At 54.5% G+C, this 13,545-nt stretch overlaps 1 protein-coding gene across 4 annotated transcripts in view; it reads right to left on the minus strand.

Annotated features, from left to right (window-relative positions):
• Nucleotides 1-13,545, minus strand: part of CERK (ceramide kinase) — a 32,323-nt gene that overhangs the window by 5,267 nt on the left and 13,511 nt on the right. For all 4 annotated transcript variants that reach the window (XM_074326595.1, XM_074326592.1, XM_074326593.1 and 1 more), the window contains exons 5-11: nt 12,747-12,810; nt 10,498-10,643; nt 4,878-4,952; nt 3,860-4,012; nt 2,513-2,618; nt 975-1,051; nt 22-227 (exon numbers count right to left, since the gene is read on the minus strand). In XM_074326595.1, the coding sequence (XP_074182696.1) occupies nt 22-227; nt 975-1,051; nt 2,513-2,618; nt 3,860-4,012; nt 4,878-4,952; nt 10,498-10,643; nt 12,747-12,810 (827 nt within the window). The remainder of the gene's footprint in view (nt 1-21; nt 228-974; nt 1,052-2,512; nt 2,619-3,859; nt 4,013-4,877; nt 4,953-10,497; nt 10,644-12,746; nt 12,811-13,545) is intronic.

Here is a 13,545-nt window from a genome sequence, read left to right on the forward strand (position 1 = left end):
GTGGCGACGCACCGCCCTCACCTGGTCGTGCTGGTTCGTGTGCCGGACGAGAAACCTCAGGAAGTTGAACCTGGAGCATTTCCGGATGAGAATGAGGTCTGAAGACCCGTCTCCCAAGTGGGCGGCCGGGGAGAGGCCCCTGGGGCTCCGGGGACACGCACAGGACATGTTTGTGGCGTTGATGGCCAGGAACTTCCCGCAGACAACTTTCCACTCCTCCACCTCGTCTGAAGCACAAAGAAGACGTTACACTGGATGCGAGACAGCGGGCAGGCGGGCGGGCGTCCCGATGACATGGGACAGGGCAGTCTCTACACCCCCCTGGTTTGGACACTCCAGGTCTCACTCTGGCCACATGCTCGTGCGATCGACTACCATCAACACAGGGAATGCCCGCAGCGAAGCTGTGTGACCATGCTGCGCCCAGACGGTCACCTCCCTAGAGGCAGAGCTGTGTCACTCATCCTCACGTGGGGACTTTTGGACGATTTAGAACAGGGGTCACCTAATCTGGCCCGCCATCTGATTTTGTGTGGCCTGTGAGCTAAGAATGATTTTCACATTTTTAAGTGATTGGGAAAAAAAAACCAAAAGAAAAATACTTTGTGACCGATGAAAATGATATGAAACTTAAACTTCAATGTCCATAAATAAGTTTTTGGAACACAGCTGTGCCCATTCCTTTCCGAGTGGCTGGCAAAGCCTGAAGGCTCTACTAGAAGCACTTAACAGAAACACTGCTGGCCCCACTCTCGGCTGGAAGCAGTGACTCGGGAGACGGTGACATGGGCGTTTCTACAGCCTCTCTGCCCAGAAGTCTGGCAAACGGCAACCATGTGTTACTGCCTGAGGCTAAAGAGAAGACGGCTGTGCGGGGCAAGCCCGGAAAAGGGAGAGGTGGGCAGTGACAGGAGGCAGATTGCGACACAGAATTCTGACACACTGAGCAGCGGCGTGTGTTCAGGAGACGTTACCCGTGTTCTCTAAGCCGTACAGCGACTTCTTCTGCTCCTCCTCCAGCTGCTGCCGGCTCTGCCTGCACACAAAGCATCTGAAAGACAAGAAGGCCTCCTCTGACAAGGGGATACGTGTGCTTGGCGCAGGCAAACACTTTAATTCTCGTATCATAAAAAGTCCAACGTCAAAGGCTTAGCTGAAGTATTCCTTCTGCACGTGAATTTGAATTCTCGCCATTAGATCTACATTTAAAGTCATGCATGTCACCATGTCCTCTGCCACCGTCTGTAAACACTGTAGAAGCAGAGCGCCCCAGGAGGCCTGTGCACTGAGAGCTGACCTCTCGCCCTGATGTGAGCACGGCAGTGGCTGGAAGAGCGTCCAGAAAGGCCCCGACCCCTCCCCCCCCGAGCCTCCGGGCTGAGCCTGTGTTCGCTCGCGTGACAGATCACAGTGACCTGCGCAGGCGATGACACGCAGCGAGGAGCTCAGGGCTAATGCGGACCCCAGCCTCCGGGCTCCATGGTGTCTGCCGTCAGCCCCGCTGGACCACGCGCCCAACAGGACAAGCGTTCACACTGGCGCAGTCGCTGAGTGTGGCAACACAGTGGCTCAAATACCATGTACAGCCCCAAATTCTTCACGTCAGGAAGGAAGGGCCGGCAGAAGACTTAAAGGAAAAGCACGGGTCCTTCAAAACCCACGCCCTCCTCATCCTCAGACCACGGAGCAGGGGCCAGATGGTGGACAGACGCTCCGCTGTCCACATGGGCCACTGGGCCATGTGACTGATTTTAAGATTTATTTCAGGTTCTGCTTTAAACGGGTCACATACTCCGAACTGTATTGGGAGGGCACTGGGTCTCATCGCTGCTGCTCATCCACGTGTTCACACGCTCAGAGCCTGTGACGGCCAAGCCTGTAGACTCCAGCCGCCACTGACTCACCTCCCCTCTCCTGGGGCTGCTCCTGCCTGTGCCCACTCCCTCTGCTGGGTGCTCAGGGGCTCGGCTGGCCCTTCCTAACTGCAAGGTGGGCACCCCCTCACCCCTTTGGAGCCAGGGTCTCTGCTGCGGTGGGCACAGGAGGCTCCACGTGCATCTCCTGCTGAAAATGCCTATTCCGTCCAGTCACTTTGCCTACAGTCCCGTCCAGTGTCCAGCACACACAGCTTTCGCTAAAGTAGTTTTGTCTTTCGTTGTTTCTTGCATGGATTTTTCATGCCCCGCAATGGAGGCAAAGGAACCCCGACAGGAGCAGGCAGCGTGACGTTAGCCCTCCCCCGGTGCATGAGGTGGCCTCATCCCAGCACTGGGCCTCCCCTCGTGTCCCATCCGTGGCACAGGGACATGTCACTGGAGGGGTCCGGTGACACACCCTCTCCTCAGGCATGTGTGGACTGGACAGTGCTACATTAACCTGTGCTCTCGCTGGGCACAAAGTCCAGCGTCCCCAGCCTACGTCTGGAAAACACCTGTCACTACTGCATAACAGGCCCAAACCTGTGCTTTATTTCATACTGTTGGCGATAGAAACACGTCAGCACCGCGCTTACCCTGCCCGGCATGGTTTGCTATCCCTTGGAGACCCCACTGTGTGCTGTGCCGGCAGGAAAGACACTGTCCCTTCATAGCAGTGATGTGACAGGAAGGTCTTCAAACCTGAGGGCAAAGCGCGGTGGAGGGAAAACATCCACGGTCATTTCTTGGTGATGACACTGGTTATCAGCGTCAGGTACACGAGTGACAGCAAATCCATCTAAAATGCTTTCTAACAGCAGAGTGCCTGCAGGGGGGAGGCACGGAGCACCAGAGGGGAAGAGCAGGGTCCCACCCTCCCGCGCTGGACGGCACAGCTCGCTGCAGGGCCAGCACCGTCTGAGCCGCCGAGTGACGGAGCAGGAAGGGAGCTGGCCGCACTGGGCAGCTGGTCACCAGGGCTGCTTTCAGCGCTGGCACAGTGGCCATGATGGTGACGCCACTGTACCCCCACAACTGAAGCCTCCCAGGCCCTACCCCTCACATCGTCACCATAGGGTGACCAGTACTGGGCTGGCTTGTGCGGTGCCACTGGCTCTCAGGGCAGGTCTCAGCGTCGTGGCCGTAGACCTGGACCTGCCCAGCCTGTTCTACCAGCACCCAGCACGTGGCTGGCACTCCGTAACTGCCTGTCCTGGGCACAGACAGGTTCCACTCTCCTCCTGGTGCCCCCGCCCCCCCCTTTTCCCCACTGGGTCACTCTGGCCTCTCCCCTCCCCTCCCCACTTGGTTTCTCGCTTGGTTGGGATGCCCTGCCAACTTGGTTTCTCGCTAAAGCAAAGGGCGGGCAGCCTGATCCCCACACGGGAGGGAAGGGCATGACGTGGGCACTTTTATGTTATAATTTTAAAGCCACACTATAGTTTTGAGTAGAACTTTTTCATGCAAAAGCTCAAAAGTTGCTATTCATCTCTCCCCCAAAAAAGGGTTTCGATTTCAGGACTTGGAATTATTCAATCTAATTTCATACAGATTTACCCAAAAATAACTACAGAGGGCAGTGCTCAGACAATGATGTTCATTAAATACGGCCACGGAAGTCATCCCAGCCACAGGAGTGCCAGAGTCTACATTCTGCACCCTCTCCAACCTCTTTCTGCACTTGATGCCAATGGCCCTGGGCCATGCAGGCTGTCACTTGGAGTGGCCTCGAAGCGATTTCCATTTCTCAGTCCCGCGCCGTGTTCAGACGAGGAGACCCGCCTGTGACCGAGGGGGTTCTCGGGGCGCCTGGGGACCGGCCGGGCTCTCGGCCACCCGCAACTACAGGGGAGCCTGGTCCCAACCTCTTGTGGGCGCCTGGCAGGTACGATCAGGTGCGGCGTGTGCACGCACCTGGTTTACCGCGTGCCCTTCTGAGTTACCTGAGAAGTCGTATCTGATGAGACCCATCCACCTTTTCTTCTCGCTGTCCCTAATGATGTCGCCGTAGAATCCATACCCCAGCAACGACACCGAGTACCGCAGCAACGCCCCGCCGTGGTGCACAGAGGACACGTCCATGGACAGCGAGTCCCCTGTGGGCAGAAGCCACCGGTGGGAGCCGCTCAGTCCCCTCCCTGCTCCTGTCCCCGGTGCCCTGCAGGTGGGCTTCATTAAGACGTGAAACACGTGGAGGCAAAGCTGGGGTCTGCTCGAGTCAAATCCCCAAAACGGGCTTGGCGACCCGTTCTGGAGGGCGGAGCCAAGAGCGTGCCCAGGAAGCTCATGCAGTGTCACTAATGGACTTGACAGTGAAGAAAGGCATGTGGATTTTAAGACATAAAATCACAAATGGAGTATTTGCAAACACAGCGTCTCCGTGACTGTAACACGGGAGCAGCAGCGTCATCAGGGACAAGGAAAGGGAGGGGGCCATGTGCTTGTCACACAGGTGCCCTGACACATCTGAGCAGGTCAGCGGCCACTCCTGGCTTTCTGATCCCGTGACAAGTGGTTTCCTGGCCTTAGGGACATGCATTCTAGAGCTGCGAGGGACAAGAAAACAGGACATGGAAAGAGCACGGCAGAGTGAGGGACTCTGGCAGGCCGACGGGGTGATGAGGGGCTGAGCCTGAATGGAGAGCAGAATGCAGGGCGCCACACGAGCATGGGACATTTCCGGGACAGAGGGACAGCCTGGCCAGTGCACGGGGGCACCGAGAGCCACCAGGTCAGAGGGTGCCTGGCACCGCCCAAGACTCTGGATGGGCCCTGAGCGCGGTTTGTTTCTAAAGGAGACCTGTGATGGCCGCGGGAAGATGGGACGAGATGGAAGGTGACAGGGAAACCACAGACCCGAGCCCTGCTGGCAGATGGGCTGCAGCTCCGAGGACAGTGGCTCACAAGCCTGTCACTATGCAGAGCTGCTCACTGGGTCAGTGACGGCTGAGAGGGACCTACCCACGATGATGTGCAGGGCTGATGTTTCTGCATCGTTTATGCCAACCGTTGAGTAACACACACAGTCTGTTGACCCTAAGGAGGGAAAACGAAGGTCCTTGTATCATTGCAGTAATTTTAGAAAACTAGCACGTTTCCAGTTAAGTGCGTGGTAAGCTCCTCCTTTTCCTCCAAGGCCCCAGAGTAAATAAGGAATAAATACAATTTCCCCACGAAGTGAACACTGGGAATGTTGAGATGGACTCACCAAAAACCCTGTACTGACCTTGCAATAATATCAATAGCTCCTTACAGTCCGGGGGAGCAAAGGCGCCTGGGGATTGCCAGCAGCGGTGGCGGTCGGGCACCAACTCAGTGTCCCCACTGCAGCAGCGGCCCTCGGGCCCTGGCCCACAGCAGAGCAGGGCTGCATGGAGACGGCTGCAGTGGGAAAGTGCACGCACAGCACACGGCTCATGAAGGCCACAGAAAAGCAAGGGAGGCTGCACACGGCCACAAGCACCAGTCGGAGAAATGCACGTCAGCTTCTCCATGTGCCGGGTTAGAGACGCAGAGCCCGGCCAGCCCCCCAGTGGACAGTGTGCGGGGCCAGGCAAGCACACGCCTGACTGCAGCCAGGGCCCCCTCCTCCTGCCTGCATCCTCGTCTGTAGAGTGGGGGTGGCCTCCGTGTGGCTTCGGAGCAGCAGCTGCACCTGTGCTGAGGGCGCGGCAGCAATGCTGCTGGGCTTCCCGCACTCTGTCCTGCTTCTAATGGGGTCGGAACCCAGGCCGCTGTTCTCAGCCTGAGTGGGCAGAGAATCCCCGGGGCCCCATTTTATAACAGGATCCTGAACTCCAGGCCCAGAGATGCTGACTCAGCAGGTGTGGGACAGGGCTGAACAACCTGACTGCTAACAGACCTGCCCAAGAGTTGGATAAACTGTGTGACAGGACCCAGAACTGCACAATGCTGCCACAGACCATGGCCCATCAGGGCTGACCCGGGTTAAGCCACAGACTGGCCGCAGGAACAATCTCCAAGTCTCGTCCTAAGTGACATCCGATGGCGCCTGCAAGTTCACGGTCCCAACAGCTGTGTTAGACTGCAGGCACCTTTGTTATCAGTCAGATACAGAACCTGGTCCAGGTTAAGGTCGGAATGGAGGGCTCTTCGCTTAATCAAGGCTGAACATGGCTTCTGACGGTAACTTACACACACACACACCACTCACACATTTTAATAGGTATCATTTTTTGTTAATCTGGATTTGATGACATCTCATCCCAAAAATGAGCAAAAAGTAAAAATATTGACGTGAACATTTAAGGTTATAGGAGTGACTTGTTCTCAACATGTAATTAACAGTATCTAAGGAAAATGACGGGTTTCCGACTACCTCCCCCACCCTCCTCTTTACAGTTAAGGGTACACATATAAACACTTCTGAGACAACAAACTGCAAAAGAGCTACTGCATTAACTTGAACTGTGCCCAGAGATTGAGGCCTTCATGTCCCTAGAACTTTCCGGAAGTTCCACACAACCTGTGTGTTCCCCTTATATGCCCAGGGCATTGTTTACTTTCTTCACAAAACTTCCTTTAGAACAAAAGCTGATCAGACATCCAGTTTCCCCTGCATTTAATCGGATGTAACTTGTGTTTTGTAGTCAGGGGATTCAGCAATGACCGCAAATAGAAATGGAAACACTATGTGTTCGTTTTCTGTGCTGCACCGTCCTGTAAAGCCAGGACGTCTGAAGTCCATCTTTGCTTCTGGATCTATTTAGACGCTACCTGATCTGTATTAAGCAGACATTAAAGGAAAGACGGAAGCTTTATACGAGAACTTCAAAGAGGGCTCTGTTCTGGGGAAAGCCAGTCCCTGAGTCCCCACGCTTTACAACCACAACAAGGACGGGCCCTTCCTGAGGACCATCTCAGCCAGTGTGACGCATCCTCTCGTGTGGGGACGAGTGGGCAGGACAGGGAAAGGCTGACCGGCCTTTCTGGTCAGAGGTGCAGCCTGGGCCCCACTCCAGGAGGTTGGAATGGACGTGGCTTATTTGTCCAGAATCCAATTTCACACATTAGGTGGTAGCCGCAAACACTTCTATCGAGAGAGTAGATGGTGCAGAACACAAGGCACTGGATTCTAGAGATAAAGCACAGGACGCAGGGGGCCCTGTCCCTGGATGGAGGGACACACTCTATGTCATCTGGTCTTTCTGCAAGGAATATGGTAGGGAAACTGAGTTCCTAATAGGTCTTAGGGAGTGTTTTGCTGAAAACCCCGATTTTTAAGGAAGATAATCAGCTCAGCTTACTTCTACTCAGAATCCTTCACGGGGCCACTGCCCCCCAAACCCCTGCACCGCCCACCTCTGCTGTGCCTCTTACCCACCTGGCTCACACACCTGGCTCCCGACCGCACCTCCCACAGCCATGCTGGTTCCTGCCTTGGGGCCTCTGCACGTGCCAGTCCACTGCCCAGAATATCTCGCCCCAGAGGCAGGGCACTGCCCTCCAAACCTCAGACCAGTGTCAGACCTCCAAGGCCTCGCCGCGCGCCCCACCTGGAATGGCGTGCTCCCCACGCCCCACCACACTTTCTTCATTTCTCATCCATCGTCCCTGATGGCCCAGGCCCAGGGACATCGCTCTGTGCTCTCAGACTGCTGGTGTAGCCCCGAACCACAGCACTTACACTTGACTGGATCGGCCATGCCTGCCTCTCCCTCCCACCGGCACCAGCCACCTGCACACGTGCACCCTGGTCTGGATGGTGCCTCCTGGGAGCCAGGATGGAGCAGGCAGCAGGCACATCACTCTCCTTGCGATGGCACCTGAGTAACTACCATCCTTCTGCCTCATCCTGTCCGAGACACAGCCTTTCCAACATGAGCACAGAAAGCTCAGTCCCCAGGTGGAGTCTCCCTGCTCTAAATCCCAGTAGGCTCTGTTCTGGCTCAGTGCGTCCCAGAAGTGAGCGTGTGCACTTGGTTCCAGCCGCACGAGGGTTCCTGCAGTCCTGGCATGTGATGGCATCGGGACTGGTCTCTGGCACTGAGTCAACGGACAGACGGGTCTCTGCAGGGCTTTGTCAGAGACACCTGGTGACTTTCCTATTTCGGTACTGGAATCTCAATTGCACTTTCCTCACCAAGCTCGTGCGGTGAGAGCTCATAAGGGGTACAGCTGGCTCCCATCTGCCACCCTGTGCGCTAGCTGACCCTCAGCATGGCCCCTCACCTCTCACCTCTCAGAAAGGCCTCCTGGACTCTCCATCAAAGGAAGTCCCTCCTAGCCACTCGCACGAACCCACCACCCAGCAGCCTCTTCTCTGCAGTAGCGCACGACCAGAGACCTTTCATGCCCTTGTTTGTGTGTGTGTCGGTGGGTTTATTGGCAGGCAGAGGCAACGGCCGTCTTCTCTGCTGAACCCCAAGGCCCAGAGTGCACGCAGGCCCCCCAGCTCAGTCCGTGCTGTGGCGGTGGGGCGGGGCCCTGCCCTGCACTCCTGACACTGCTGGGCTCTGTGTCAGCGCCTTAGGTCCCATCAGCAAATGGTGATGAAAGGCATAAAGGAAAAACACATCGGAACATAGAAAAATAAAATTCCTGTAGTCCAGAACACACCACAAACAAACTGAAAACAGGAAAGCTTAGTTTGGAAGAAAAGTTGTAAAACCAACCAAGGGTGAATATGTTTAAAAATAAACAACAGTACAATCAATTAGAAAAAGACTTTTCCTGACTGCGGGCGGGGCTCCGACCTTCCACGCCCTCCTGGGAGAACCTGTGACCTCACCCCAGTGCCCTGCATCTGCATCCCTGAAATGGGACAATTATGGCGCTGACATCACAGCTGTCAGGAGAACAAAAGTCCAGGACGCGAGTCATGGAACGTTTACCCCAGCCTGGCCCGCGAGTCACTGCTGCCGCCCAAGCCCAGACAGCAGGCCAGACAGGAGCCTCACCCTGCTGCGTTGTTTGCAAAACCCTGAACCAACAACACGCAGGCCTCGCCCTTTACTTAGCTGTGAGTTTTCAAAGAACTAGGTCCTTCCTAGAAAGATGAAAAGCACGCTGAGCCAGCCCCCTCTGGATACAGCCCAGCTGCCACCAAAGCACCGAGCCCCTCATGTCTCCTGACTCCCAGCTCCTCCAGGTCTGGGCGACAAAACCGCCTGCTCCCCACAACTGCACTCTAGGGGCCCCCCATGCCTGCCACCACCCACCCATCACCAAATGTTCAGTTCTTTAAGAGCAGAAACTGTCCCCCCAGCTGCTGGGCTCTCAGCACCCCACAGAAAGCAGGCATTTGGGGGGCAGAACAGGATTCCTTCCAAACACACACCTGTGGCCCTTTCATTGGTCATAACCAGCACTCAGAAAAGTAGCAGTAATGGTGTGATTGGTAAAAATCAGTTTAAATAAAAGAATAAACCTGAAGGAAAAACCAAGAACGATATTCCTAGTGGAAGTGCCAACTGCGGGCAGCCTGCTGATAAGGAGAAAATTCTGGGATGTCCTGAATTAATTACAGCGGCCGGAGGGGGAGGGTAGAGACAAGAGCGGTCAGTCACTTAGCTGTGGGCCAGACCAGCCAAAGCCTGTGCACACTCCCGAGTGTGTGTGGGAACTGACTTCCAAGACTATCTAAACGGAGAGACAAGGCAGGCGCTGGACCCAGGACTCTGCAGGGGGCTCCGCACGGCCAGCCCAGCAGCAGCCCAGCCCCTCACCCACCCTCTGTCTACAGCTGCTGTAAATCCTCTTCCTCCCCCACCTGATGGGTAAGAACAGTCAGTCTCTCCTACTGTGGGAGAAAAAGCGGCCACCTAGCAAACCTGACAAGCTCAGGGGCGGCCTGCATGGCGGGCCCTGCAAACTCAGAGACAAAGTAACCACATAGGATGGTCTGAACATAAAAATTCCTAACTAAATTGAGTCACGGCAGGTAGTCACATCCTAGGCCTGTAGCTTCCTTGACAAAGGTCAACCTTTACCTTAAGCGAGTCTGTCTATCATCTTTGCATCAAAGATAACACACCCTCGGAATGTCAGTCATCCCTTTTTCCGGGCCGCTCAGAGCACAACCCACTGCACCAGAGCACAGACCTCAGAACCCCGCGTTATCTTGTTCCCCACATGCCATCTCTGTGCTGTCAACGATCCTGCACCCACCAATGTAAAGGAAGCACGTGTCTCTCCGTTTTCCCTTTTATCCCATCTGAGATTTCCCCGCTTTGCTTTCTCCCACCCCCTTAATGTACCACTCGTGAATTTCATGTCACCCTCCTTATGTCTCCTCCTTTGATTCCAATGTATAAAATAGGCTGCAAAACTGCCGTTCTCCAGAGCATTTTCTCAATCTGTTGAGATTCTGGCTCCCTGGCAACTGTTGTCAGTTTGGCTCAACTCAACGCATAAAAACCCTCCACGGGTTTGTTCCGTCCTGCGCAGCCAGCCATGCTGCCAGTGCGTCAGACGCCAGGCCCTGAGACTGGTCTTTTCTGTTAGCAACGGCCCAGTGAACCCTTTCTTTTGAAGACTTTCTGCCGTGGGAGTTAACGATGTTCGTCTAACGGGCGTGAGTGACCACGGGCACGGTGGGGGCGGGGGCGCCAGGCCCTACCTGCCGGGATGATGCCGATACGCAGGGCACTGGGCACCAGGGCCGCCCGCGGCTGGTTCGGGTCCACGCCTGCGCTCCTCTGCGTCCTGCCGATCAGGCCGTGCAGGACCTCGCTGAACATGCCGTCTCCGCCGACACAGACGACTCTGCGGGAGCAACACAGGCACGTCAGGGCCCCTGCACTGCTGTCCCCGCAACCCCCACGCCCCAAGGCTCGTCCTGGCGTTCCTGTGAGGGCCAGCGTGTCACTGACCGCAGGACACTCCCGACTCCTTGGGGACAATCAGGATGGCCCACAATATGGCAGACTCAGCTCCCACGTACTTCCTGGGGCTCATGTCCCCGCCCCACGGCCGCCCATCCTTCTGGAGCAGCTCGCTTCCCGCAGGCAGCTTTCCGGCCTGGGTGAGTGCCCAGCCCCGAGGCACAGCCACCAGGAGGCCAAGGCTCCCAGACTCACGAAGGGCAGGGCTAGGAGCCCCAGGCCCATGTCCCTCAGGCTCCACTCACGGCAGGAGGCCCCCTCCTCCTCGCCCACAGCCTGTCCTTCCCTTCAGGCCTCGCTGCCGAAATGTAACCAGACAAAACAAAGCCAGAACCACCTCCCACGTGACCAAGGTCTCTGGGAACTCAGCACCCCCAGCAGGCATTCTGGAAACTGGACCGACCCCTGTGACGTGACAGCGGCTCCTTCCGTGCTGACAGTCCCTCCCCATCTCCAACGCCACCTCTGATGCTTCTTTCCGTTTCCATCAGTAGCTCCACCGCTGCTGTCCCGGGGGAAGCCAGTCTCCAGCCCCTCGGCCACACCCGTCCTGGGAACACTGACCGGACTCCCACTGTGTGACCCCTAATCTACCTCCCAGAGCCCTCTCCAGGGGTCACTCTGCACACTGCCCGATGTCCCCAGGGGGCACAGGTGCCCACCTGAGAAGCCCTGCTGTGTGACTCCCGCAGCCCTCCCAGCAGCGCGGACACAGGCACAATGACGTGACAAGGACCAGCTCAGAGATGGTGCAATCGCCTGGATCACGCTGCTGGGAGGCGCAGACCAGGGTCAGACCCCGGCTCGCCAGCCCTCAGCTGCCCCTTAACCTTCACACTGGCCGGACTGGAGAGGGCCGACTCACCCCGCTGACCCCCTGCTCGGCTGACAGTCCCACACTGGCGCCCATCAGCCTCAAAACCTGCTTCAGCCCCTTATCTCACAGCCTCACAACATCACGGGCTCGTGGGTCAGGAATCCCTGCATTGTCTTCTTCAAGAATCGGTCACTGGGATTCTCCCCCAAGATGTTCTGGAGACCGACCCTCTGCATGTGCCCTCTGCCACAATCAGCCAGCAACCCAGAACCTCCCTCAGCCTCCCTGGGTCCAATCCCACCTCAGTGCTACTCGCCACGTGGCTTCAAAACAATCTTTCCAGACACAAGCCTGATCCTATAGCGCCTCTACTTATGAGCTTTCCACCTACGGAATCAGCCACCTTTCCCCAGATCCCACAGGCCAGCCCTGTGCCAGGGGCTGGGGGACAGCTGAGCACAAGGAGAGGAGGCCATCAGGGACAGACAACACCAATGCAAAATCACATGACAGGCAGCGTTCCGGCACGATACCCCTTCTGTGTCACTGCAGCAGAAATGCACAACCAGGGTCTGACCGAGAGGAAACGTCAGGCAGACCCAACCCGGGAAACATGCTACAGAACAACTGGCCTGTACCCTCAAAATTCAGCCACCCGAAGACGGCTGAACTGCTCTGCACTGCAGGCGACTCGAGAGACATGACAAGTGAATTTGAAGGCAATGTATAATCCAGGCTTTTCTTCTGCTATAAAGAAATAATGGGACAAGTGGCAGAATCTGAGTAAGGAAAGCAAATAGGTAATAGTATTGTGTTGGCATTCATTTTTTGATCATTGTGTTCTGGTTCTATAAGACAATAGCCTTGTTTTTAGGAAATATACACCGAAATATTTAGGGACAACAGGTGATCACTTTCAAAGGATTCTATGTAGGTAGTAAGACAGAAAGGAAAACAGAAATCTACGAAACAATAGTTCTCTCCAGGTGGTAGAAAAATGTAAGACTCTGAACTTTTCTGCCTTTTCTCATTTACTACAAGAAATGTGTTTATTTTTACAATTAGGGAGGAAAACGGAAGGAAAGGGCGTGAATAAAAGTAAGACAGATGGGTAAAGGCTGATGAGAATTTACTGCTTATTAATCAAGATGAAAGGGTGTTACTCACCCGTCATATTTATCTATATTCATCTCATATAAACTCTCCTCGGCATGGTTGGCGTGTTCAGTAACTGGGGGAAAAACAACATTACATCATACAGTTTACATTCAAATCTGTGAACCCTCATTTAAAATCAAAGGCAAATAAACCATTCTTTTAAAATGAGGTCCTATCAAATCTTCAGGAGGATTTTCTATAAGAAATCCCTTCCTTGATCTAACCTAAGTCCCTCTTAGAGAAAAAGAAATTGAGCTGAGCTTAATGGAACGTGACCCTCTCTCAGAATACATTCCCACAGGGAAAGATAGCACATGCTTCGCATTGAATTGCCAACAAACAATGACTTTTTATTTTTCCTTATTATCAAGTTACTTTATTTTATAGTTTTATAAATTACTCTATTTTATAGTTTTTCCTTATTATCCAAGTTACTTCGAAAATTTTAGAATATACCAAATTGTAGAAAATGTAAAGTTAGTTCAGAGTCTAAATACCCAACATGAGAAACAAAATCTCTGTTGAAATTCCACCATACACACAATTTTGTGTCCTTGTTTTCCCAACATCCCATCACCATCATTTCCTGTAGGGTTAAGCATTCTCTGTAAAGACCATTTTAGACGACTACATACTACATACTATTCCGTCAGCTTCGCCACAACCTTCCTGTTTCCTGTTTGGGGGCATTTGCTATTATAAAATGTGGCAATGGACACCTGTGTCCCTCACCCTCTGTGGACATGATTGTTTTCTCAGGAAAGATTTAGAAAACTAGAACACTGAGCAAAACCCCTCCTTTTTAAGG

Source organism: Rhinolophus sinicus, linkage group LG02 (assembly GCF_036562045.2).
Source record: "Rhinolophus sinicus isolate RSC01 linkage group LG02, ASM3656204v1, whole genome shotgun sequence".
NCBI lineage: Eukaryota > Metazoa > Chordata > Mammalia > Chiroptera > Rhinolophidae > Rhinolophus > Rhinolophus sinicus.